At 52.9% G+C, this 26843-nt stretch overlaps 1 protein-coding gene across 1 annotated transcript in view; it reads right to left on the minus strand.

Moving 5' to 3' along the window:
• Positions 1-26843, minus strand: part of LOC120637990 (rho GTPase-activating protein 25-like) — a 48838-nt gene that overhangs the window by 17226 nt on the left and 4769 nt on the right. Inside the window, exons 2-4 of the mRNA XM_039912227.1 lie at positions 11477-11564; positions 4691-4807; positions 3280-3487 (exon numbers count right to left, since the gene is read on the minus strand). Coding sequence (XP_039768161.1) covers positions 3280-3487; positions 4691-4807; positions 11477-11564 — 413 coding nt within the window. The remainder of the gene's footprint in view (positions 1-3279; positions 3488-4690; positions 4808-11476; positions 11565-26843) is intronic.

Consider the following 26843-nt stretch of genomic DNA (forward strand, 5'->3'; position numbering starts at 1 on the left):
ATACTATTGAATGAATATTTCTATGTGGTCCTGGGACTGAGGCTGGGAAGTCTCTCTCTCTGCCTCTTTTTCTCTCTCTCTTTCTCTCTCTCTTTCTGGTCCTGGGGAAAGAGACGAGACTTTCTGTCTCTCTCCTGGGACAGAGACTGGGAACTCGCTCTCTCTTTCTCTCTGCCTCTCTTTCCTTCTCTCTCTGGTCCTGGGGAAAGAGATGAGACTTTCTGTCTCTCTCCTGGGGCAGAGGCCGGGAACTCTCTCTCTCACTCTCTCCATCTCCCTCTCCTCTCTCTCATCCTGGGGCAGAGACTGAGTTTCTCTTTCTATTTCTATGTGGTCCTGGGACTGAGGCTGGGAACTCTCTCTCTCTCTGCCTCTTTTTCTCTCTTTCTCTCTCTCTCTCTCTTTTTGGTCCTGGGGAAAGAGACGAGACTTTCTGTCTCTCTCCTGGGACAGAGACTGGGAACTCGCTCTCTCTTTCTCTCTGCCTCTCTTTCCTTCTCTCTCTGGTCCTGGGGAAAGAGATGAGACTGTTTGTCTCTCTCCTGGGAGAGAGGCTGGGAACTCGCTCTCTCTCACTCTCTCCATCTCCCTCTCTTCCTAGGACAGAGGCTGACTTTCTCTCCCTATTTCTATCTGGTCTTGGGACAGAGGCTGGCAACTCTCTCTCCCTCCCTCTCCTTCTCACTCTTTCTGGTGCTGGGGCAGAGCTGAGAGCTTTTTCTCTCTCTCTTTCTTGTCTTGGGACAAAGGCTAGGAAGTGTCTCTCTCACATCTACTACCTACCTCCCCTCCTCTCTTTCATCCTGGGGCAGAGCCTGAATTTCTCTGTCTGGTTCTGGGACAGAGGTAGAGAACTCTCTCTGTGTGTCTCTCTCCCTCTCTCTTTCCAGTCCTGGAGCCGAGACTGAGAGTTTCGCTCTCCTGGGACAGAGGCTGGAAATTCTCTCTTTCTCTCCTCTCTTTCTTTCTGGTCCTGAAGCAGGGGCCGAGCGGCTTTTATTCCCTCTCTCTTTTCCTCCCTGGCCCTGGGACGGAGCCTGGGAAGTCTCTCTCGTACATATCTATCTAAATACCTACCAATCTATCTTCCCTCCTCTCTCTCATCCTGGGCCAGAGGCTGAGTTTCCCCTCTCTATTTCTATCTGATCCTGGGGCAGAGGCTGGAAACTTGGCATTTAGTAGCTAACAAGCGCTTAGTACGGTGCTCTGCACATAGTAAGCGCTCAATAAATACGATTGACTGAATGAACTCTGTCTCTGCCTCTCTCTCCCTCCCTCTCTTTTTATCTCTCTCTCTGGTTTGGGGGCAGAGGCTGAGAGTTTTTCTCTCCCTCTCTTTGTCTCTGGCCCTGGGACAGAGACCGGGAGGTCTCTCTCTCTCTCTCTCTGTCTCTCTCTCTCTATTTCACTCTCTCATCCCGGGATAGAGGCTAAGAAATCTCTTCCCCCTTCTCTCTCTCTCTCCCTCTTTCCCTCTATCTCTTTTTCTCCCTCTCCCTCTCTCGTATACGTTTGTCCTTTGGGCTGAAGCCCCCTAGACAGTGAGGAGGTTTAGTTCAGTAGACGCTTGATCGATAAATCCACCGATAAAAATCTATCAATCTATCAATCTTTTCTTTCATCCATGATCATTTTCCTCTAATCTATGTTAACGTCTACCGGAAAGTGAACACTGAATGCAGTGCATGATGATTAAAAATAATAATACCCTCCCAGTGTCTGATTCTCTACTGTCCCCTCTCGAGCGCTCAGTTCAGTGCTCTGCACATAGTAGACTGTCAGCTCGTTGAAGGCAAGGATTGGTTCTACCAACTCTATTGGGCTCTCCCGAGTGCCCAGCCCAATGCTTAGCACGCAGTAGACTGTCATCTCCTGAGGGCAGGGATCATTTCTACCGACTCTATTGTCCTCTCCCACCTGCTCAGTCCAGTGCTCTGCACACAGGAGGTGCTGAATGACTGCCCCTTTTTTAAATAAAGAATAATTACAGTACTTGTTACGGGCCGGCTATGTGCCGGGCACTGTTCTAAGCGCCGGGGTAGATTCAAGTAAATCAGTCTCTGCCCCACCCGGGGTCCCCGGTATTAGCAGACAAGTGCGTGGCTCAGTGGAAAGAGGCCGGGCTTGGGAGTCAGAGGTCATGGGTTTGAATCCCAGCTCTGCCACTTGTCAGCTGGGTGACTGTGGCCGAGTCACTTCCCTTCTCTGGCCCTCAGTGACCTCATCTGGAAAATGGGGATGAAGACTACGAGTCTCGCGTGGGACAACCCGATGACCCCGTATCTCCCCCAGCGCTTAAAACAGTGCCCTGCACATCGTAAGCGCTTAACAAATACCGACATTATTATGAATCCCCATTTTCCAGATGAGGGAACTGAGGCCCAGAGCAGCGAAGTGACTCGTACAGGGTCACAGGGCCGTTCCCTCGTCGGTAAAATGGGGATGAAGACGATGAGGGCCGGATGGAATGGGGACCGTGTCCAGCCCGATTAGCTTGTATCTACCCCAGCACTTAGTACGGTGCCTGGCACATAGTAAGTGCTTAACAAATACCATGATTGCTATTAAGCGGGGGAGCCAGGATTAGAACCCAGGTCTAAGCTCTACCCCGCCTTCCCTCTAGACTGTCAGCTCGTTATGAGCAGGGCATGTGTCTATTTATTGTTGTCCTCTCCCAGAGGCTTAGGGCCGTGCTCTGCACATAGTAAGCGCTCAATCAACACGAGGGAATGAATGAATCCAGGGAGCCACACTGCTTCTCTAAAGCAGTGTGGCTTAGTGGAAAGAGCCCGGGCTCGGGAGTCAGAGGTGGCGGTTCTAATCCCGGCTCGGCCACCTGTCTGCCGCGTGACCTTGGGCAAGCCTTGGGCAAGCTTCTCTGTGCTTCAGTTGCCTCATCTGTAAAATGGGGATGAAGACTGTGAGCCCCACGTCCGACAACCTGATGACCTTGTATCTTCCTCAGCACTTAGAACAGTGCTCGGCATATAGTAAGCACTTAACAAATACTCTAATTATCATTTTCTGTGGTATGAACGGGTGGAGGGGTCTCCCACCTCTCCCCGCCCCACGGCTCCTATGCCCATATTTGTTATTTTATTACTTTTTAATCACGCCTTTTTATTTACGTCGATGTCTGTCTTCCCTCCTTTTAGACCGTGAGCTCGCCGTGGACAGGGATTGTCACCGTTCACTGTACTCTCCCAAGCGTTCGGTCCAGTGCTCCGCACCCAGTAAGCGCTCACTAAATACGACCTAACGACCGAATGGGGGGATTACCGGTGGAAGGAGGGTCTCTCTCCGGCGTCGAAGGCGTCTCTCAGCTGCTTGACGAGGGTGTCTTGGCCGGGCAGGCGGAAGACGCCCTCCTCGTCCAGCCCGTAGTCCCGGATGAAGGCCGCGCACTTCTCCATCAGGATGGGCACCGGATGCTGGCCGAACTTCCGCTCGTAGGCCACCGTGTCCGCCAGCCGCTGCCCGAACACGGCTACCCACGGGACGACACGGTCACGGGGGCCCGGGGGTGGTCCGCCCAAGGCTCGACAACAGACACGACGCTAGAGCGCCCGGATCGCGCAGGGGGTCGAGCGTCGGGCCTTCGATCCGAAGGTCCAGGGTTCAAGTCCCTCTTTGGGTGTTAGGGATTTTGAGGCAGCTGGCCTAGAGGCCCGGGCCTGGGAGTCAGGAGGACCTGGGTTCTCAGCCAGCATTCGGTACACAGTAGGCACTGAAAACAGTGTCTGCACACAATAGGTGCCCAGTAGAATGCCCTGCATACAGAGGGCAACCAGTACAGTACTCGGCATGCAGAAGGCACCCAGTTCAGTACTCTGCATTCTGTAGGTGCTCAATACGGCATCCTGATCCCAGAAGGTGCCCGGAACAGCTCTCCACAGGTGGTAAGTGCCCGGAAGGGAAGGGAAGGGAAGGGAAGGGAAAGGGAATGGAAAAGGGGAGGGGAGGGGAGGGGAAGGGAAAGAGAAAGGGAAGGGGCAAGAGAAAGGGAAGGGGAAGGGAAGGCGAAGGTGAAGGTGAAAGAGAAAGGGAAGGGGAGGTGAAGGGAAAGGGAAAGGAAAAGAAGTGAAAGGAAAAGGAAAGGGAAGGGGAAAGAGAAAGGGAAGGGGAAGGTGAAAGAGAAAGGGAAGGGGAGGTGAAGAGAAAGGGAAGGGAAAAGGAAGTGAAAGGGAAAGGGAAGGGGAAAGAGAAAGGGAAGGGGAAGGGAAAGAGAAAGGGAAGGGGAATGGGAAGGGAAAGGGAAGGGGAAAGAGAAAGGGAAGAGAAGGAAAGGGAAAGGAAAAGAAAAGGAAAGTGAAGGGGAAGGGAAGGGGAAGGGAAGGGAAGGGGAAAAAGGGAAGGGAAGAAAGGAAGAAAGGAAAGAAAAAGGAGGAAAGAAGGAAGCAAGAAAGAAAAGAAGGAAGGAAAGAAGAAAGGAAGGAAGGGAGGAAGGGAGGAAGGAAGAGAAGGGAGGGAGGAAGGAAGGAAGAGAAGGGAGGGAGGGACTCCCTGTCATCTCTAGGTAAGAGCAAGTTACAGAATAGCTTCTCTCTGCAGTTTTCTGAGTCATCATCACCCAACGTGAGGTAAGGGCTTTGAGATCCTCACAGGAAACTCCAAGAGAGGAGGAAAGAGTCCTGCCGGGAGCCGGGGAGCCGGGGGTCCGGGGGTCCGGGGGTCCGGGGGGCGACCTCACCTCCAGAAGGCGCGGCGGCGACTCTGCGGATGGATTTCACCCACTCGTCCATCTCGGCCTGGGATCCGGCCATCAGGGTGAAGGAGTCCTGGCCCGTCCAGCCCTGCTCGCTCGACGCTGCCGGGGGAGGGAAACGCCTCGTCAGGGGCCCCCCGCCTCACCCCAACCGGTCCGCTGACTCTCTTGTCTCCCAAGCGCTTAGTACAGTGCTCTGCACACGCGTGGCACTCAACGGGAGAGCGTTGATTGCTGGATTGGGTTCAGCCAAAGCAGTGCGGCCTAGTGGCTAAAGCCCGGGCCTGGGAGTCAGAAGGACCTGGGTTCTCATCCTGATTCAGCCCCTTGTCTGCCGGGTGACCTTGAACAAGTCACTTCACTTCTCTGGGCCTCAGTTCCCTCATCTGTAAAATGGGGATGGAGACCGTGACCCCCCCACGTGGGACGGGGACTGAGTCCAACCCCATTTGCTTGTCTCCACCCCAGCGCTTAGTACAGTGCCGGGCACATAGTAAGCGCGTAACAAATAGCACAATAATTTCTCTGGGTCTCGGTTACCTCCTCTGGAAAAGGGGCATAATAAAAATAATAATGTTGCTATTTGTTAAGCGCTTACTATGCGCAGAGCACCGTTCTAAGCGCCGGGGGAGATACAGGGTCATCGGGTTGTCCCACGGGAGGCTCACAGGCTTCAGCCCCATTTTAGAGATGAGGTCACTGAGGCGCAGAGAAGTGAAGTGACTCGCCCAAAGTCACCCAGCTGACAGGTGGCAGAGTCGGGATTCGAACCTATGACCTCTGACTCCCGAGCCCGGGCTCTATCCACTGAGTGAGCCCCATGGGGGACAGGGACTGGGTCCAACTGGATTCAATTGTATCCACCCCAGTGCTTAGAACAGTGCTTGGCACATAGTAAGCACTGAACAAATATCATGATTATTATTATTCTGCCAGCGCTCTGCACCCAGTGAGCGCTCAATTAATAACATCGATTGATATCCAAAATTCATCGCGTGGCTCAGTGGAAAGAGGCCGGGCTGAGGAGTCGGAGGTCATGGGTTCAGATCCCGGCTCCGCCACCTGTCAGCTACGTGGCTTCGGGCAAGTCACTTCACCTCTCGGTGCCTTATTACTATTGTGCCTGGATTATAATGATAATACTAATGATGATAAGACTAATAATAATCCCAGCGCTTAGTAGGGGGCTTGGCACGTAGTAAGCGCTTAACAAATATTAGTCTCACTGTTAGTAGTATTACTATTGTGCCTGGATTATAACGATAACGTCTATAATGATAATGCTAATGATAAGACCGTCACTGGGCAAGGATTGTCTCTATCTGTTGCCGAATCGTATACTCCAAGCGCTTAGTGCAGTGCTCAGCACACGGCAAGCGCTCAATAAATACTAGTGAACGAATAATAAAAATAATCCCGCCTCCACCCCTGTGTGCTGCGTGACCTTGGGCAGGTCACTTCACTTCTCTCTGCCTCGGTGACCTCTTCAGTAAAATGGGGATTTTAAGGCTGAGAGCTCCACACGGGACAACCTATCTACCCCAGCGCTTAGAACAGGGCTTAGCACGTAGTAAGCGCTTAACAAATACCATCGTCATTATTATTAAGTCACTTCACCTCTCTGGGCCTCAGTGACCAGCAAAATGGGGACTAAGAGCGTGAGCCTCACGTGGCACAACTTGATTACCCTGTATCTACCCCAGCGTTTAGAACAGCGCTCTGCGCTTAGTAAGCGCTTAACAGATACCATCATCATCATCATGATTATGACTAAGCGCCGGGGTGGATAAAAGCAGATGCAAGCAAATCGAGTTGGACACTCTCTCCCCATAGAATGGATGCTCCCAAGCGCCACTCAGTGGCAAGAGCCCGGGCTTGGGAGTCAGAGGTCATGGGTTCGAATCCCGGCTCCGCCACTTGGCAGCTGGGGGACTGCGGGCAAGTCACTTCACTTCTCTGGGCCTCAGTGACCTCATCTGGAAAATGGGGATTGAGACCGTGAGCCTCATGTACCTCATCACCCTGTACCTACCCCAGCGCTTAGAACAGTGCTCGGCACATAGTAAGCGCTGAACAAACACCAACATCATTATTATTGTTGAGTACAGTGTCCCGCCCACAGAAAGCACTCACTGAGAAGCCATGTGGCCTCTTCCTTCATTCCATCGCATTTATTGAGTGCAAAGCCCCGTACTAAGCGCTTGGGAGAGTCCAGTCTAATAAAAAAACAGGCACATTCCTGCCTAAAATGAGCTCTCAGCCTAGAGGGGGAGATGGACGTTCATATAGATGAATAAATAAATAGATAGATAAATAAACAGATAAAATGACAGGTATTACGGGGCTTGTTCAGCGATTACTACGTGCCAGGCACCGGACTAAACGCTGGGGTAGATACGCTTGTAATAAGAATCACGGTACTCGTGAAGCGCCCGCTAAGTGCCAAGCCCTGTTCTAAGCACTGGGGAGAAACGAGTTAATCAGGTAGGACCCGGTCCCTGTCCCCCCCGGGGGGCTCACAGTCTCCATCCCCATTTTCCAGAGGAGGGAACTGAGGCCCAGAGGTGCGAAGTGACTGGCCCAAGGTCCCACCGCAGAAAAGAAGCAGAGCTAAGATTAGAACCCTGGTCTACCCCAGCGCTTGGTACAGCGTCTGGCACATAGACCGTGAGCCCGTCGCGGGCAGGGATCGTCTCTCTTGGTCGCTAAGTTGTACTTTCCAAGTTCTCAGTACGGTGCTCTGCACACGGTAAAGATAATAATAATAATTACGGTATTGGTTAAGCGCTCACTATGCGCCCGACACTGTTCCAAGCGCTGGGGTGGACGCGAGCAAACCGGGTTGGACACGGTCTCTGTCCCACGTGGGGCTCCCGGTCTCAATCCCCATTCTCCAGAGGAGGGAACCGAGGCCCAGAGAAGTCAAGTGGCTTGCCCGAGGTCACCCAGCAGACATGTGGCGGAGCCGGGATTAGAACCCGTGACCTTCTGACCCGCGGGCCCGGGCTCTTCGGTCCGCGCGCGATAGATACCGCTCAAGGAAGGCATGAACGTAAGCGCTTAACGGGTACCACGGAGGGCAAAACGCAGTAAGATGAAAAGGAAATTCAATCGATTACACTAGATAAAATAAAATAAAAATAAAAGCTCAAGCTTGTAGAATCCTGGGCCGGTTTCCGAGTGGTTTTAGACGTCGGGCGGAGGTTTACGGTCAGCGAGGGGCCGCCGAGACGGGCAGGCCTTTAAGAGGAACGGGAAGCCTTCTTGGGTTTGGCAGGAAGCGGCACCGGCCGAGAGAGGGGAAGGAACAACGTTCATTACAGAGTTTAGTCCTATGAATAAACCAAATGATTCCTACCCCCTCTCCACAGTCAGCGCCTGCCCGAGGCCTCGCCGAAAAACCCTTCTGTGGTCATCTATTTTGATGCTCTCGACCAAGAGAGAAAACAAGTCTACTTGTCGTCTTCTGTTTCGGCGTCGGTCCTCCCCCTTCGAGACCGGGAGCCCGGCGGCGGGCAGGGATGGTCTCTCTCTGGTGCCCATTTGTCCTTTCCAAGCGCTTAGCGCAGTGCCCTGCACGCAGTAAGTGCTCGATAAGTATCACCGAATGAATGAACTCCTTAAAAGGGACGTGGCGGTATTTCCCACCTAAAGCATGTGCCTGAAATATGGGGGGGGGGACGGGACACCCCTGAACCTCCAGGTTTTTATGGTGGTTGTGTGTGTATCTACACACACACACAGACATACATATATACAAAATATGTGTTTATGTGTATGTGTACATATATGTGTGCATGTATGTGTACATCGCCCCGATCCTATTTCGTCGCCGTCGTCTCTACGAGACGTCCTTCCCCTCGACTCTGTCCATCGCCGTCGTCCTCGTCCGTCCGTCTCCCCCGATCGGACCGTGAGCCCGTCGGAGGGCGGGGACCGTCTCCATCTGTCGCCGACTCGTTCGTTCCGAGCGCTCGGTCCGGTGCTCTGCACATAGTAAGCGCTCAATAAATACTATTGAGTGTGTGTTTGTGTGCATGTACGTATACATGTGTGTGTGTGCGTGTGTGCGTGTGCAGATACATGTTTGTGTATACATAGATACATGTGTGTGTGCATGTGTGTGTGCACAAAGACATACACACCCATAGATACATAGGTGTACATATATACAAAATATCTGTTTGTATGTGTATATGCATGTGTGTGCACGTGTGTGTGTTTGTGTGCGTGCATATATACAAATGTGTGTATATACATATGTGTGTATGTATATACATATGTGTGTGTATACATAGGTGTGTCTGCATGTGTGCAATGTATACGCACACACGTGTGTGCATATGTGTGCATGCACGTGCATATGTACATATATGTGCACATATACATATATGCAAGATGTGTGTTTATATGTGTGTGTACATGTGTGTGTGTTTGTGTGCATGTACATATGCATACATGTGTATATGCGTGTGTGTGTTTGTGTATGTATACATGTGTGTGTGCATATATACAAATATGTGTATATGCATATGTGTATGTATATACATATGGGTGTATATGTATATATACATAGGTGTGTATGCATGTGTGTAATGTATATACACATATGTGTGTGCACGTGTGTGTGTGTTTATACACGTGCATATATACATATATGTGTGTATATGCATATATACAAAATATGTGGTTATGTGTATATGTACATGTGTGTGTGTTTGTGTGCATGTACATATGCATATATGTGTATATGCATGTGTGTGTTTGTATGTATGTGTATGTATATGTGTGTGTATGTGTATGTGTGTGTACACATATACGTGTGTGTGTGTGTGTGTGTGTGTGAGTATATAAAGAGAGACTATTTGTTAAGCGCGTACTGTGTTTCAGGGACTGTTGTAAGCGCTGGGTCGATAATAATAATCGTGCTATTCGTTAAGCGTTTACTATGTGCCGGGCACTGTACCAGGCGCTGGGGTAGATAGTAATAATTGTGCTATTTGTTAAGTGCTTTCTATGTGCCGGGCACTGTACTAAACGCTGGGATAGATAATAACAATCGTTGCGTTTGTTAAGCGCTTACTAGGTGCCAGGCACCACAGTACTAAACGCTGACACTAAGCGCTGGGGTGGATACAAAGAAATCGGGTTGGGCAAAGTCCCCGTCCCACGTGGGGCTCCCGATCTCCATCCCCATTTTCCAGATGAGGGAACTGAGGCCCGGAGAAGTGAAGTGACTCGCCCAAGGTCACCCAGCAGACAAGTGGCAGAGCTGAGATTAGAACCCAGGACCTTCTGACTCCCAAGCTCGGGCTGGATTCAGTCCCCGTCCCCCGTGGGGCTCACGGTCTCAATCCCCATTTTGCAGATGAGGGAACTGAGGCCGAGCGGAGTGAAATGACTCGTCCTGGGTCACACAGCAGAGCCAGGCTTTGGGGGGGTTACGGGGAGGTCTGCGGGGCCCGGGGTTCGAGGGCAGGGGTGACTGGGAGGGCGGGGGGTGGACCCTGAGGGAAAAATGGAAGGCTAAGGGAAGGATATTAAGAATAATCATAATAATGGTGGTATTTGTTAAGCGCTTACTATGTGCCCAGCACTGTTCTAAGCACTGAGGCAGAAACAAGGTAATCAGGTTGGACACGGTCCCCGTCCCCCGTGGGGCTCACAGCCTTCATCCCCATTTAGCAGATGAGGGAACTGAGGCCCAGGGAAATGGAATGACTTACCCAAGGTCACCCAGCAGACAAGGGGCAGAGCCGGGATTAGAACCCAGGTCTTCCGACTCCCAAGCCCGGGCTCTTGGCACTAGGCCGCGCCGCGGAGGGAAGGACGGGAGGCTCCGGGAGGGCCCGGGGGGACCGGAGAAGCCTGGGGGTTGACCCACTGAAATCCCCTTCCTGGAATCCCACCCTCTGCGGGGGGCTGCGCGGCCCCTTGGCCGAGCACGGTGCAGTGGCTAGAACCCGGGCCCGGGTTCTAATCCCGCCTCAGCTCTGCTACGTGACGTCGGGCAGGACGCTTCTCTGGGCCTCGGTTCCCTCATCTGGGAAATGGGCCATCGAGACCGTGAGTCCCATGTGGGACAAGGGCTGCGTCCAAACCCATTTGCTCGCGTCCGCCCCGGGCGCTCAGTACGGCGCCTGGCACACGGTAAGCGCTTAACAAATGCCCAAATTATTATTGTTATTATTATTGCAGGGGACGGTCGGCCGGTCATCCCGTGGGGGGAGAGGACCCCACCCTTTAATAATGACGATAATAATAATAATAATGACGGTGATCGGTAAGCACTTACTACTAACAATAATGTTGTTATTTGTTAAGTGCTTACTACGTGCCAAGCACTGTGGTAGAGACAAGGTCATCAGGTCGTCCCCCCGTGGGGCTCCCCGTCTTCATCCCCGTTTTCCAGATGAGGGAACCGAGGCCCAGAGAAGCGAGGTGACTCGCCCAAGGTCACACAGCCGCGAAGCGGCGGAGGCGGCATCAGAACCCACGACCTCTGGCTCTCTCCACACGCGCCAAGCACTGTTCTGAGCGCCGGGGTGGATCCCGGCTGACGAGGTTGTCCCGCGAGGGGCCGGCGGTCTCGATTCCCGTTTTCCGGCTGAGGTCGCCGAGGCCCGGGGGAGTGAAGTGCCTCGCCCGAGGTCACCCGGCGGGCGGGCCGGGATTAGAACCCGTGACCTCGGGACTCCCGGGCCCTCCGCCGCTCCCTCCCTCACCCCCGCCGCCCGAACCCCTGACCCGGTCCGGTGGTGCTGGGCTCACCCGGGATGACTTCGAAGACGAACCTGCCGGGTTCTTCCGGGTTGGAGGCCATCTCCTTGATGGTGCTTCCCAGCAGACACATGGAGCCCTGCGGACCCCAACGGAGAGTGTGAGAGACGCCCCCCCCACCCGAGATTGACTCCCTCCTCTTCCGGGGAAAAAAGAAATCCGTGGTCGGGGGTCCCGGGGTTGGGGCTGGGGGAGAATAACTCTCGATTCCCCAGGTTTCCCCGGGCCTAGGCTCTCCCCAGCCCCGCGCAGACCTTGTGCAGACGTCTACTACGCGCCGAACGCCGTACTGGGTGCCTGCTGCGCGGAGAGTACCGAGTCGAGCGACGACTAGGTTTTCCAAGCACTTAGCACGGTGCTCTGCACGTAGTAAGTTAAGCGCTCGATAAATACTGTTGAACGAACTAGGGACGGGGCTTTCATCCGTTCATTCGTTCGTTTGGTTGTGTTTGCTGAGCGCTTACTGTGTGCGGGGGACTGTAGGAAGCGCTTGGGAGGGTTGGGAGTCAGAGGTCATGGGTTCGAATCCCCGCTCTGCCACTCGTCAAGCTATGTGACTGTGGGCAGGTCACTTCTCTGGGCCTCAGTGACCTCATCTGGGAAATGGGGATCAACCGTGAGCCTCCCGTGGGACGACCCGATGACCCTTTATCTCCCCCAGCGCTTAGAACGGCGCTCGGCACACAGGAAGCGCTTAACAGATACCGACATTATTATTATTATTATTATTATTACAATAGAATAAGCAGACACAGTCCCTGCCCACAACGTGCTTCCAGTCTGGAGGCGGGGAGACGGACTTTAATACTAATAATGATGATGATGGTATCTGTTAAGCGCTTACTATGTGCAAAGCACTCTTCTAAGCGCTGGGGGGTGGGGGATACGAGCTGATGAGGTTGTCCCACATGCGGTTCACCATATTCATCCCATTTTCCAGAGGAGGTCACTGAGGCCCCGAGAGGTGAAGCGACTCGCCCAAAGTCACACAGCCGACAAGCGGTGGAGCCGGGATTCGAACCCATGACCTCTGACTCCCAAGCCTGGGCTCTTGCCCCTGAGCCACGCTGCTTCTCCAAAAAATGATGGCATCTGTTAAGCGCTTACTATGCGCAGAGCACTATTCTGAGCTCTGAAGAGGATACGAAGTGATCAGGTCGTCCCACGTGAGGCTCCCGGTCTTCATCCCCATTTTCCAGATGAGGGAACTGAGGCCCAGAGAGGGGAAGCGACTCGCCCAAAGTCACACAGCTGACAAGGGGCGGAGCCGGGATTCGAACTCATGACCTCCGACTCCCAAGCTCGGGCTCTTTCCACTGAGCCACGGTCCCAGGAACCCACAGAGGCGGGATTAATCCCAGGCTGTTGGCTCTCTCTATCCTCTGTCTCTGGTTTTTTTCCTGCCTCAGTTTCCCCCTGTTTCCTTCTGACTTTAATTCCAGCTCCGCCTGGCTCCTCCGTCTCTTTCTCTCTCCATCTCTGACTGGCGTCTCTGAGTGTCTTTCTCTCTCCACGGGTGGGTTTCCATCTGTGTGGCTCCGGCCCTCTTCCGTGGGTTTGTGTGTGTGTGTGTGTGTTTTTTTCCCTGGTCTCCGTGTGCGTCTCTCTCTCTGTCCTCTGTGTGTGTGTGTGTGTGTGTCTCTCAAACTCTCTCCCAGGGTTGCTCGGTGTCTGGGTGTGTTTGTGTGTATCTGTCTCTGTCTGTGTGGGTGTCTCTCAAACTCTCTCCCGGATTGCTCTGTGTGTGTTTGTGTGTCTCTCTCCGACCTGTGTGTCTCTCTCAATCTCTCCTCCAGTGCTTCTTTGGGGGGGGGGGGGGGTGTGTGTGTGTGTGTTTCTCTACCTGATCTGTGTGTGTGTCTCTCAATCCCTTTCCCTGGGTAACTGTGTGTGTTTGTGTGTCCCTCTCCGACCTGTGTGTCTCCCTCAATCTCTCCCCCAGTGCTTCCTTGCGGGTGTGTGTGTCTGTGTGTGTGTGTTTCTCTACCTGATCTGTGTGTGTGTCTCTCTCAATCCCTCTCCCTTGGTATCTGTGTCTGTGTGTGTTTGTGTGTCTCTATCCGACCTGTGTGTCTCTCTCAATCTCTCCCCTAGTGCTTCTTTGGGTGTGTGTGTTTCTCTATCTGATCTGTGTGTCTCAATCCCTTTTCCTGGGTATCTGTGTGTGTTTGTGTGTCTCTATCCGACCTGTGGGTCTCTCTCAATCTCTCCTCCAGTGCTTCTTTGGGGGTGTGTGTGTGTGTGTGTGTGTTTCTCTACCTGATCTGTGTGTGTGTGTCTCTCAATCCCTTTCCCTGGGTATCTGTGTGTGTTTGTGTGTCCCTCTCCGACCTGTGTGTCTCCCTCAATCTCTCCCCCAGTGCTTCCTTGCGGGTGTGTGTGTCTGTGTGTGTGTGTTTCTCTACCTGATCTGTGTGTGTGTCTCTCAATCCCTCTCCCTTGGTATCTGTGTCTGTGTGTGTCTGTGTGTCTCTATCCGACCTGTGTGTCTCTCTCAATCTCTCCCCTAGTGCTTCTTTGGGTGTGTGTGTTTCTCTATCTGATCTGTGTGTCTCAATCCCTTTTCCTGGGTATCTGTGTGTGTTTGTGTGTCTCTATCCGACCTGTGGGTCTCTCTCAATCTCTCCCCCAGTGCTTCTTTGGGTGTGTGTGTCTCTGTGTGTGTTTCTCTACCTGATCTGTGTGTGTGTCTCTCAATCCCTTTCCCTGGGTATCTGTGTGTGTTTGCGTGTCCCTATCCGACCTGTGTGTCTCTCTCAATTTCTCCCCCAGTGCTTCCTTGGGTATGTGTGTCTGTGTGTATGTGTTTCTCTACCTGATCTGTGTGTGTGTGTCTCTCAATCCCTCTCCCTGGGTATCTGTGTCTGTGTGTGTTTGTGTGTCTCTATCCGACCTGTGTGTCTCTCTCAATCTCTCCCCCAGTGCTTCTTTGGGTGTGTGTGTCTTCTTTGGGTGTGTGTGTCTCTCTCGATCCCTTTCCCTTGATATCTCTGTGTGTGTTTGTGTGTCTCTATCCGACCTGTCTCTCTCAATCTCTCCCCTAGTGCTTCTTTGGGTGTGTGTGTCTCTGTGTGTGTGTTTCTCTACCTGATCTGTGTGTGTGTCTCTCAATCCCTCTCCCTGGGTATCTGTGTGTGTGTGTTTGTGTGTCTCTATCCGACCTGTGTGTCTCCCTCAATCTCTCCCCTTGTGCTTCTTTGGGTGTGTGTGTTTCTCTATCTGATCTGTGTGTCTCAATCCCTTTTCCTGGGTATCTGTGTGTGTTTGTGTGTCTCTATCCGACCTGTGTGTCTCTCTCAATCTCTCCCCTAGTGCTTCTTTGGGGGGGGTGGGGGGGAGTGTCTGTGTGTGTTTCCCTATCTGATCTGTGTGTCTCTCTCAATCCCAAGATAAGGAGAGATAGTCGCAGATCAGATAGAGACACCCACACCCACACACACACAGAGGACTGAGGGAGAGACACGGACCAGAGAGACAGATACATTCCCACCCTCCCACCCCCAACACACACACATACACACATACACACACAAAGAAGCACTGGGGAAGAGAGAGGCACAAACACACACAAAGTAGCACTGGGGAAGAGACTGGGAGAGATAGACACAGATCAGACAGAGACACACACACAAAAAAGCACTGGGGGGGAGATTGAGACACACAGATCAGATAGAGACACACAAACACACACAAAGATGCATGGGGGGGGGGGGGAGTGTGTGTATCTGTATGTATATGTGTGTGTGTCTATCTGATCTGAGTGTCTCTCTCAATCATCTCTCCCCCAGTGTTTCTTTGTGTGTGTTTGTGTGTCTCTATCTGACCTGTGTGTCTCTCTCAATCTCCCCCTCAGTGCTTCTTTGGGTGTGTGTTTGTGTGTCTCTATCTGATCTGTGTGTCTCTCTCAATCTCCTCCCCAGTGCTTCTTTGAGTGGGTGTGTGTTTGTGTGTCTCTCTGACCTGTGCGTCTCTCTCAATCTCCCCCCCAGTGCTTCTTTGGGTGTGTGTGGGGGTCTCTATCTGACCTGTGTGTCTCTCTCAATCTCCCCCCCAGTGCTTCTTTGTGTGTCTGTCTGATCTGTGTCTGTCTCTCCCAATCTCTTCCCCAGTGCTCCTTTGTGTGTCTGTGTGTATGTGTGTGTGTTTTGGGGGGAGGAGGGTGGGAATGTATCTGTCTCTCTGGTCCGTGTCTCTCCCTCAGTCCTCTGTCTGTGTGTGGGTGTGTGTGTCTCTATCTGATCTGCGACTGTCTCTCCTTATCTCTCTCCCAGGGTCCCTGTGTGTGTGTGTGTGTGTATGTGGGTGTGTGTTTATCTCTGGTCTGTGTCTCTCCCTCTGTCCTCTGTGTGTGTGTCTCCATCTGATCTGCGACTGTCTCTCCTTATCTCTCTCCCAGGGTTTCTTGCCCGTGTGTCCGTGTGTGTCCGTGTGTGTCCGTGTGTGTCTGTGTTTCTCTCTGGTTTACCCGGGTCTCTCTGTTATCTGTCTGTACGCGTCATTGTGTAAGTGTGTGTGTGTGTGTGTGTGTGTCTACCTGTCAGAGAAGCAGCGTGGCTCAGCGGCGAGAGCCCGGGTTTAGGAGTCAAAGGTCGTGGGTTCGAATGCCGCCTCCCCCACCTGTCAGCCGGGTGACCTGGGGCGAGTCGCCTCACTTCTCGGGGCCTCAGTTCCCTCATCAGGAAAATGGGGATGAAGACTGGAAGCCTCACGTGGGACCACCCGATGCCCCGTATCTCCCCCGGCGCTTAGAACGGCGCTCAGCACATAGCAAGCGCTTAACAAATACCAACATTATTATTATTATTATTATCTGATCTGGGACCATCTCTATCTCTCTCCCGGGGTTTCTTGTGTGCGTGTGTGTGTCTCTCTCTCCCAGTGTTTCTTCGTGTTTTCCCGAAAAGCCCAACTGAAGGCCCACCTCCTCCAGGAGACCTTCCCGGATTGAGCCCCCCTTTTCCTCCTCTCCCCCTCCGTGTCGTCCCGACTCCCTCCCTTTGCTCTTTCCCCCCCCCCCGGCCCACACCGCTTATGTATCTATGTACATATATATCTAATAATAGTGATGATGGAATTTATTAAGCGCTTACTACGTGCCGAGCGCCGTTCTAAGCGCCGGGGGAGATACGAGGTCATCAGGTTGTCCCACGTGGGGCTCACGGTCTTCATCCCCATTTTACAGATGAGGCCACTGAGACCCAGAGAAGTGAAGTGACTCGCTCAAGGTCACACAACTGGCAAGTGGCGGAGGCGGGATTAGAACCCACGACCTCTGACTCTTGCCACTGAGCCATGCTGCATTTTATTTATTTCTCCTGCTGCCTGTTTACTTGTACTGATGTCTGTCTCCCCCTCCTCTAGACTTTGAGGTTATTGTGGGCAGGGATTGTCTCTCTTTATTGCTGTACTGTACTTTTCCCAGCGCTTAGTACAGTGCCGTGCACACGGCAAGTGCTCCATAAATACGATCGAGTGAATGAATGGATGAATTGGTGTGTCTCTCCCTCGGTCTTCTGTCCAAATATACATGCGTGGGTGTGAGACAGAGAGAGAGAAGCAGCGTGGCTCAGTGGAAAGAGCCCCGGCCTTGGGAGTCGGAGGTCGTGGGTTCGAATCCTGGCTCCGCCACCTGTCCGCTGTGTGACCTTGGCCGAGCCGCTCCACTTCTCTGTCCCTCAGTTCTCTCATCTGCCAAATGGGGATGAGGACTGGGAGCCCCACGTGGGACAACCTGGTGACCTTGGATCTCCCCCAGGGCTTAGAACGGTGCTTGGCACCTAAGAAGCGCTTAACAAATATCATCGTTAGTATTATTCTTTTCTTCTGGTCTATCTGTGTCTCTCCGCCCTCCCTCTGTTGGTGTGTCTCTATCTGATGGACATTTGTCTCTCGGCATCTCTGGGGGGGTGTGGGGGTGTAAGGTGTTGGGGTTTGGGGGTTGGAGTGGGGCAGGAGGTGTGTCCCCCCGCCCTCGTTTTAGGGCTGTCGGAGCTGAAAGAACCAGAGGCGGCGGCGGCTGGCTACTGGTGGCTTAACCGCTCCGGGCGTCCTCTACACTTCACGCCCGGACTCTCCCGGTGGCCCGGGCTCACCCACGTGCAGCCTCGGAGGGCCAGGGACCCCCGCGGCCCTCCATGGAGCTGTTACAACCCGGGCCCGGGTCTCAGAGGGTCACGGGTTCTAATCCCGGCTCGGTCGCTGGTCTGCCGAGTGACCCCGGGCAGGTCACTTGGCTCCTCTGGGCCTCGGGTCCCTCATCTGGAAAATGGGGATGGAGACTAGGAGCCCCACGGGGGACAGGGACCGGGTCCCCGATGAGTGGCAAGAGCCCGGGCTGGGGGAGTCAGAGGTCGTGGGTTCTAATCCCGGCTCCGCCGCTTGTCTGCTGGGTGACCTGGGGTAAGTCACTTCACTTCTCTGGGCCTCAGTGACCTCATCTGGAAAATGGGGATGGAGACTGTGAGTCCCACGTGGGATGACCTGATTACCTTGTATCTACCCCAGTGCTTAGAACGGGGCTTGGCACCTAGTAAGCGCTTAACAAATACCTTCATTATTATTATTTGCTTGGATCCACCCGACCGCTTAGTACAGTGCCTGGCACCTAGTAAGTGCTTCACAAATGAGAAGCTTTAAGAAACTGAGAAGCAGCGTGGCTGAGTGGGAAGAGGCCGGGCTCGGGAGTCAGAGGACATGGGTTCTAATCCCGGCTCCGCCGCTCATCGGCCTTGTGACCTCGGGCAAGCCGCTTCACTTCTCTGGGCCTCGGTTCCCTCCTCTGGAAAATGGGGATGAAGACTGTGAGCCTCACCTGGGACAACCTGATGACCTGGTATCTCCCCCAATGCTTACAACAGTGCTGGGCACAGAGTAAGCGCTTAACAAATACCATCATCATTATTATCATTATTAATAAATGCCGTAATTATTATTATTAAGCGTCCAGAGAGCCAGGAGGCCGGAAAGCCTGTCTGCCTCCCGGTCCAAGAACCAGAACCAGAGATACAAGGAACGAGCCTCAGTCTGACTGCCCACCTTCCTGTCAGAGAGCCAGGCCTTCCCGCCCGTCCAAACTTGAACTCCTCACCTTCCCTACCCTGACCCTGTCCTTCCCTCAACTTTCCCAGCCCTGTAAAATAAAAGAAATAAAAGATAGTATGTCACTGTACTGTAGCCAGGCACTGTAAGCAGCAGCGTGGCTCAGTGGAAAGAGCCCGGGCTTGGGAGTCAGAGGTCATGGGTTTGAATCCCAGCTCTGCCACTTGTCAGCTGGGTGACCGTGGGCTAGTCGCTTCACTTCTCTGGGCCTCCGTTACCTCATATATAAAATGGGGATTAACCGTGAGCCTCACGTGGGACAACCTGATTAACCTATATCTCCCCCAGCACTTAGAACAGTGCTCTGCACGTAGGAAGTGCTTAACAAATACCAACATCAATCAATCAATCATTGTACTAAACTCTGGGGCGGATGCAAGCAAATGGGGTCGGACCCAGTCCCTGTCCCCCGTGGGGCTCTCACGGTCTCCATCCCCATTTTCCAGATGAAGGGCCTGAGGCCCAGAGAAGTGACGTCCCCAAGGTCCCACAGCAGGCAAGCGGCAGAGCCGGGATGAGAACCCGTGACCTTCTGACTCCCAGGCCTGGGCTCTACCCACCACTGTAGACACCACCACCATCCTCCCTGTCTCACAGGCCTGTAACCTTGGCGTTATCCCCGGCTCATCTCTCATTTAGCACGCCCGGTCTGTCCGTCACCAAATCCCGCCTGTTCTCCCTCCATAACCCTCCCCAAATCCTCCCCTTCCTCTCCGCCCAAACGGCTCCCACGTTAATCCAATCCCTCATCCTCTCCCGCCTGAACGACTGTCTCAGCCTCCTCGCCGACCTCCCGGCCTCCCGTCTCTCCCCACTCCGGTCTGTACTTCACTCTGCCGCCCGCGTCATTTTTCTACAAAAACGTTCAGTCCGCGTCTTCCCGCTCCTCAACACCCTCTGGGTGTTGCCCATCCACCTCCGCATCCAACAGAAACTCGAGTAAAGTGTGCAGGCTGAGGTGTAGCAGGAGAGGGGTGAGGAGAAATGAAAGGGAGAGAAATGATTAAATTCATTCAAACGTATTTACTGAGCGCTTAATATGTGCAGAGCACTGTACTAAGCGCTTGGAATGGCCAATTCGGCAAGAGACAATCCCTGCCCAGTGACGGGCTTACAGCTAAATGCCCCAGATCTCACATCCAGGAGTTTCTGTTTTACACGGAGGCGGGCGGGTAGGCGTCGGAGGGGCGTGGAGACGTGGACTGAACCGAACTTGGTTGAGAAAAATGATCGATCGACTCATCGATGGTATTTATTGAGCGCCTACTGTGTGCAGAGCGCTGTACTAAACGCTTGGGAGAGGACAGTATAACAGTAAAGCCAGGAGGCAGGGAGGTCAGCAAGGAGGCTGAAGGAACAGTGGAGACGGCCCATGACAAGTGAGTTCGGGAAGCAGCGTGGCTCAGTGGCAAGAGCCCGGGCTTGGGAGTCAGAGGTCATGGGTTCGAATCCCGACTCTGCCACTTGGCAGCTGTGTGACCGTGGGCAAGTCACTTCACTTCTCTGGGCCTCACTGACCTCATCTGGAAAATGGGGATGAAGAGTGTGAGCCTCACGTGGGACAACCCGATGACCCTGTATCTCCCCCAGCGCTTAGAACAGTGCTCCGCACAGAGTAAGCGCTGAACAAATACCAACATTATTATATTTTTTGAGCGCTGACTGTGGACAGAGCACTGTATTAAGCACTTGGAAAGTAAAATAGAGCAATAAAGAGAGACAACCCCTGCCCACAACAGGCTCACAGTCTGGGGCGGGGGGGAGACGGACATCGGTACAGTGCTCTGCATTCATTCAATCACATTTATTGAGTGATTACTGTGTGCAGAGCACTGTACTGAGCACCAGGAATGTACAATTGGGCAACATATAGAGACAATCCCTGCCCAGTGATGGGCTCACTGTCTAAACACACAGTAAGCGCTCAATAAATATGATTGAATGAATGAATACAAGGAAATAGGCATCATATCCGACCGATTACCGCTCCGCCCGTCTTCAAAATGCTCTTAAAATCACATCTCCTCCAGAAAGTCTTCCCTGATTCATTCCACTTGTCAGCTGTGTGGCTTTGGGCAAGTCCCTTCACTTCTCTGGGCCTCAGTTCCCTCCTCTGGAAAATGGGGATGAAGACCGTGAGCCCCACGGGGAAAACCTGATGACCTTGTATCTCCCCCAGTGCTTAGAACAGTGGTTGGCACATAGTAAGCGCTTAACAAATACCAACATTATTATTATTATTATTATTATTCCCCACCCCACCTCAACACCCTAATTCATAATGGTATTTGCTTACTGTGTGTCAAGCACTGTTCTAAGCGCTGGGGTAGATCCAAGCTAGTCAGGTCAGATACAGTTCCCCTCCCACATGGGGCTCACGGTCTTCATCCCCATTTTACGGATGATAATAATAATAATAATAATAATGATATTTATTAAGCGCTTACTATGTGCCAGGCACCGTGGGAAGCCGTGAGGTAGATACAGGCTGACCAGGTTGGACACAGTCCCTTTCCCCACGTGGGGCTCACAGACTCAATCTCCATTTTGCAGATGGAGGGAACCGAGGCCCAGAGAAGTGGAGCGACTGGCCCGAGGTCACCCCGCAGACAAGGGACGGAGCCAGGATTCGAACCCAGGTCCTTCTGCCTCCCAGGCCCGGGCTCTACCCACTAGACCACACTGCTTCCCTACTTTCCCTCCCTTCTCTCTCTCTCACGTGCCCTTTTTTTTATGGTATTTGTTAACTTCTTCTAGATGCCAAGCACTGTAATAGCAATAATAATAATAATGATGGTTTTTACTAAGCGCTTACTACGTGCCAAGCACTGTTCTAAGCACTGGGGTAGAATCAAGGTAATCAGAGTGTCCCCCGTGGGGCTCGCAGTCTTCATCCCCATTTTCCAGAGGAGGGAGCTGAGGCCCAGAGAAGTGAAGTGACTAGCCCAAGGTCACACAGCAGACAAGCGTCGGAGCCGACATTAGAACTCGGATCCTTCTGACCCCCAGGCCCGAGCTCTACCCACTAGACCACACTGCTTCCCCACGGGGCTCCTCCCACCCCCAACCCACAACCCTCAGGTTCATATCTATGTATTCTGTTGCTTCCCGGACCCGGAACCTATATCAATAATATCTCTCTCTCCCGCTACGCTGTAAGCTCTTTCATTCAATCGTATTTATTGATTCAGTCCTACTTATTGAGCGCTTACTGTGCGCCGAGCACTGTTCTAAATGCTTTGAGGGCAGGGATCGGGTCTACCGCCGCACTCCGATCTCGTCTAATGTAACTCCATCTCGGCTTTCGGGCCGCCGACCTCTCGCCCACGTCCTGTCTCTGGCCTGCAACGCCCACCCTCTTCACATCCGCCTGACGATCACCTCTCCCCCCTTCACAGCCTTATCGAAGGCCCACCTCCTCCAGGAGGCCTTCCCCGACTAAACCCTCCTTTCCTCCTCTCCTACTCCCTTCCGGGTCGCCCCTGCCCCCTTTATTCGTCCTCCGTAGCTCCACTGCACTCATGCCCTTGCCCATCATTGATTTATTTCTATTAATGTCTGTCTCCCCCTCTAGTCTTGTGGGCAGGGAATGTATCTACCATCTCTCTTATATTGTCCTCTCCCCACTGTGGCCTAGTGGGTAGAGCCCGGGCCTGGGAGTCAGAAGGTCCTGGGTTCTAATCCCGGCTCCGCCACCTGTCTGCTGTGGCACTTTGGGCCAGTCACTTCACTTCTCTGGGCCTCAGTTGCCTCATCTGTAAAGTGGGGGTTAAGACTGTGAACCCCATGTGAACCTCCCCACCCCTCCCAGGGTTGACCGGACCTGGTGTCTTCCTTCCCCTCAGAGCCCCTGAGGGGCCCGGAGTTTTTACGACCCAGCTGGATGACCCCACGATCCACCCCTGCTCAGGGGCTGCCCCTCCTTCTGAGGCCTGTCCTTCCTCCTCCTCCTCCTGAGGTCTGGCCTTCCTCCTGACGCCTGCCCTTTCTCTTCCTCCTCCTCCTCCTCCTCCTGAGGCCTGCCTTCCTCCTCCTCCTCCTCCTCCTGAGGCCTGGCCTTCATCCTGAAATCTGCCCTTTCTCCTCCTCCTCCTCCTCCTGAGTCCTGCCTTCCTCGTCCTCCTGAGACCTGGCCTTCCTCCTGACGCCTGCCCTTTCTCCTCCTCCTCCTCCTCTTCCTCCTGAGGCCTGCCTTCCTCCTCCTCCTGAGGTCTGGCCTTCTTCCTGAAGCCTGCCCTTTCTCCTCCTCCTCCTCCTGAGGCTTGCTCTTTCTCCTTCTCCTCCTCCTCCTCCTCCTGAGGTCTGGCCTTCCTCCTGAAGTCTGCCCTTTCTCCTCCTCCTCCTCCTGAGGCCTGCCTTCCTCCTCCTCCTAAGGTCTAGCCTTCCTCCTGAAGCCTGCCCTTTCTCCTCCTCCTCCTCCTCCTGAGGCTTGCTTTTTCTCCTCCTCCTCCTCCTCCTCCTCCTGAGGTCTGGCCTTCCTCCTGATGCCTGCCCTTTCTCCTCCTCCTCCTCCTCCTCCTGATACCTGCCCTTTCTCCTCCTCTTGAGGCGTGTCCTTCCTCCTGAAGCCTGCCTTTTCTCCTCCTCCTCCTCTTCCTGAGGCCTGCCTTCCTCCTCCTCCGGAGGTCTGGCCTTCCTCCTGACCCCTGCCCTTTCTCCTCCTCCTCCTCCTGATGCCTGCCCTTTCTCCTCCTCCTCTTGAGGCCTGTCCTTCCTCCTGAAGCCTGCCCTTTCTCCTCTTCGTCCTGAGGGCTACCCTCCTTTCCGCTTTTCTCCCTCCCTTCTGTGTCGCCCTGACTCGCTCCCTTTATTCATCCCCCGCTCCCAGCCCCACACCGCTGACGTCCATATCCCTCATTTATTGATTTCTATTCTTATCTGTCTCCCCCTCTAGACTGTCAGCTAGTTATGGGCAGGGAATGTATCTGTTATACTGTTCTATTGTCCTCTCCCAAGCGCTTAGCACAGTGCTCTGCACACAGTAAGTGCTCAATAAATACGAATGACCGACTGAAATAATTAATAACAACGATGATGGTATTTGTTAAGAGCTTACTATGTGCCAGACACTGAACTCATGCAGGGGTGGATACAAGAAAATTAGGTTGGACACAGTCCTTGTCCCCGGTGGGGCTCACAGTCTCGATCCCCATTTTACAGATGAGGGAACTGAGGCCCAGAGAAGTGAAAAGACTCGCCCAAGGTCACGTAACAGACAAGTAGCAGAGACGGGATTAGAACCCATAACCTTCTGACTCCCAGACCTGGGCTCTAGCCGCTAGGCCATGCTGCTTCTTGGGGGGCCTCCCCAGTGCCTTCATGTAAGAGCAAAACCTTCTTGATGGGACTCTTCCCACAAATCAAACCCGGGATGGTGGTTCTGAGAGGAAAATCTTCAAGGAATAACTCCAACCATCAAGAAATGACAGAGCGCTCCTTCCTCAATAATAATGTTGGTAGTTGTTAAGCGCTTACTATGTGCAGAGCACCGTTCTAAGCGCTGGGGGAGATACAGGGTCATCGGGTTGTCCCACGTGGGGCTCACAGTCTTCATCCCCATTTTACAGATGAGGGAACTGAAGCCCAGAGAAGTGAAGTGACTTGCCCAAGGTCACACGGCTGCCAAGTGGCAGAGCCGGGATTCGAACCCATGACCCGTGACTCCCAAGCCCGGGCTCTTGCCACTGAGCCACGCTGCTTCTCTCAAGCAATCAGTGGTATTTATTGAGCGCTTACTGTGTGCAGAGCACTGGACTAGGCGCTCGAGAGAGGACAATTCCCCCCCATTTAGACTGTGAGCCCGTTATCGGGCAGGGATCGGCTCTGTTGCCAAATTGTACATTCCAAGCGCTTAGTACAGTGCTCTGCACATAGTAAGGGCTCAATAAATACGACTGAATGAATGAACAGTTGGTAGACACGTTCCCCGCCCACAAGGAGCTTACGATCTAAAGGGGAAGACAGACATGGACATAAATAAATAAACTAAGGTTATGGACCTAAGTGCTTTGACAACGAAGGGGGGATGAATAAAGGGTACAAGCCCTTCTCTCCCCAAGTTCCCCCTGCCACGAGGAAGGGCACTAGATAATAATAATAATGATGGTATTTATTAAGTGCTTAGTATGTGCCAAGCACTAGGGTAGATACAAGGTAATCAGGTTGTCCCACGTGGGGCTCACGGTCTTAATCTTCATTTTACAAATGAGGGAACCGAGGCACAGAGAAGCAAAGTGGTTTGCCCAAGGTCACACAGCTGACAAGGGGCAGAGCCGGGATTAGAACCCCTCTGCTGGAAGATGCCACTAAGATTTGCCCCGTGATCTGCCCCAGGATTTGCCCCCACAGCCCCCCCAGGGATCTTCCAGATTCCACAATCAAAATAAAGTCGTCATTGCGGTCTCCGCTAAGCGCTTAGTATTCTTTTGAAATGTGGTGTTGGAGAAGGCTTTTGCCAACACCGCGGACTGCCCGAAAAACCAAAAAATGGGTTCGGGAGCAAATTAGGCCAATGGGGCCTTTAGAAGGCCCAATGATTCAACTCAGATGAGCATATTTTGCATATATTATCAGGAGGACTCATTCTCTGGAGAAGACACTAATGCTAGGAAAGCTCCAAGGAAAATGTGGAAGAGGCCGACCGGCAGCTCGATGGATAGAACGCTAACGGAAGAACTGTTAGCAAAGTTTTGGAGTATAAAGATAACTATAATTACGGTATTTTTTACGTGCTTACTATGTGCCAGGCCCCGTACTAAGCACTGGAGTGGATACACGCAAATCGGGTTGGACACGGTCCCTGTCCCACGTGGGGCTCCCAGTCTCCATCCCCATTTTACAGATGAGGGAACTGAGGCCCAGAGAAGGGACTTGCCCAAGGCCACTCTGCAGACGGGCGTCAGAGCAGGGATTAGAACCCATGATCTTCTGAATCCCAGGCCCGCGCTCTAATGACTAGACTGGGCTACCCCTCGTATGTATATAATGATGATGATGGTATTTGTTAAACACTTACTACGTGCCAAGCACTCTTCTCAGTGCTGGGGTAGACACAAGCTGATGAGGTTGGCCCATGTGGGGTTCACAGTTTCAATCCTCATTTTCCAGATGAGGGAACCGAGGCCCAGGGAAGTGAAGTGGCTTGCCCAAGGTCACACAGCTGACAAGTGGCAGAGCTGGGATTAGAACCCACAACCTTGGACTCCCAAGCCCAAGCTCTTTCCACTATTATCTATATCTATTTATATATATATACTATATATATATTTATATATACTAGTATGCAATATATCACTGTATATTATATATTATATTATATATTAGTGTGTTATATATATTTGTACGTGCTAAGCACTGTACTGAGTGCTGGGGTAGAGAAAAGGACCATCATGCCCTACAGTGGGCTCATAGTCTAAGTAGGAGGAGTTTGAAACAGAGACTCGTCCCCGTCGGCTTCAAAACCCGTCCATCCCCCGACCCCCTCCTCCGTCCCCTCCCTTGTCTCCTCCTCCATCCTGTGCCGCACACTCCGCTCCTCTGCCGCCGCTCGCCTCCTCCCTGGGCCTCCAGCTGGTCTATCTCTTCAAATCATATATTATAAATCACTCATTTATTCACATCAACATCTGTCTCCCCGCCTAGGCCCTAAACTCGTCCCGGAGCGGGGAACGTATCTGCTAATTCTGGGGCATTTTACCCTCCCGAGCACTTGGTACAGTGTTCCTCACATAGTAAACCATCGATAAAGACGGCGAGCTCGTTGTGGGCAGGGATTGTCTCCCCTTGTTACTGTATTGGACTCTCCCAAGCACTCAGTACAGTGGTCTACACACAGTAAGCGCTCCAAACATACGACGGAATAAATAAATGCCATTGATTTATCGATTGATGGGAGAGAAAGAGAGGAGGTAGGGAATCTCCGTGTTGCAGATGTGGGCACTGAGGCCCAGGGAAGTGAAGCTACTCGCCCGAGGTCCCACAGCAGATTAGTGGCAGAGCCAGGATTAGAACCCAGGTCCTTCTGACTCCCTGGCCCGGGCTCTACCCACTAGACCACATTGCCTCGCCACACCAGGATCTTTCCTTGCCAAGTCTGCTCTGCTTTCGGGTGTTGGGGGTGGGCAAGGCTTGACCGTGACGAGTCCGGGGAATGTGTCTGTTTATTGTTGTATCGGACTCTCCCAAGCGCTTAGTACAGTGCTCTGCACACAATAAGCGCTCAATAAATACGACTGAACGAATGGATGAATACTGAATGGCA

The sequence above is a fragment of the Ornithorhynchus anatinus genome, chromosome 5, assembly GCF_004115215.2.
Source record: "Ornithorhynchus anatinus isolate Pmale09 chromosome 5, mOrnAna1.pri.v4, whole genome shotgun sequence".
In the NCBI taxonomy this organism is placed as follows: Eukaryota; Metazoa; Chordata; class Mammalia; order Monotremata; family Ornithorhynchidae; genus Ornithorhynchus; species Ornithorhynchus anatinus.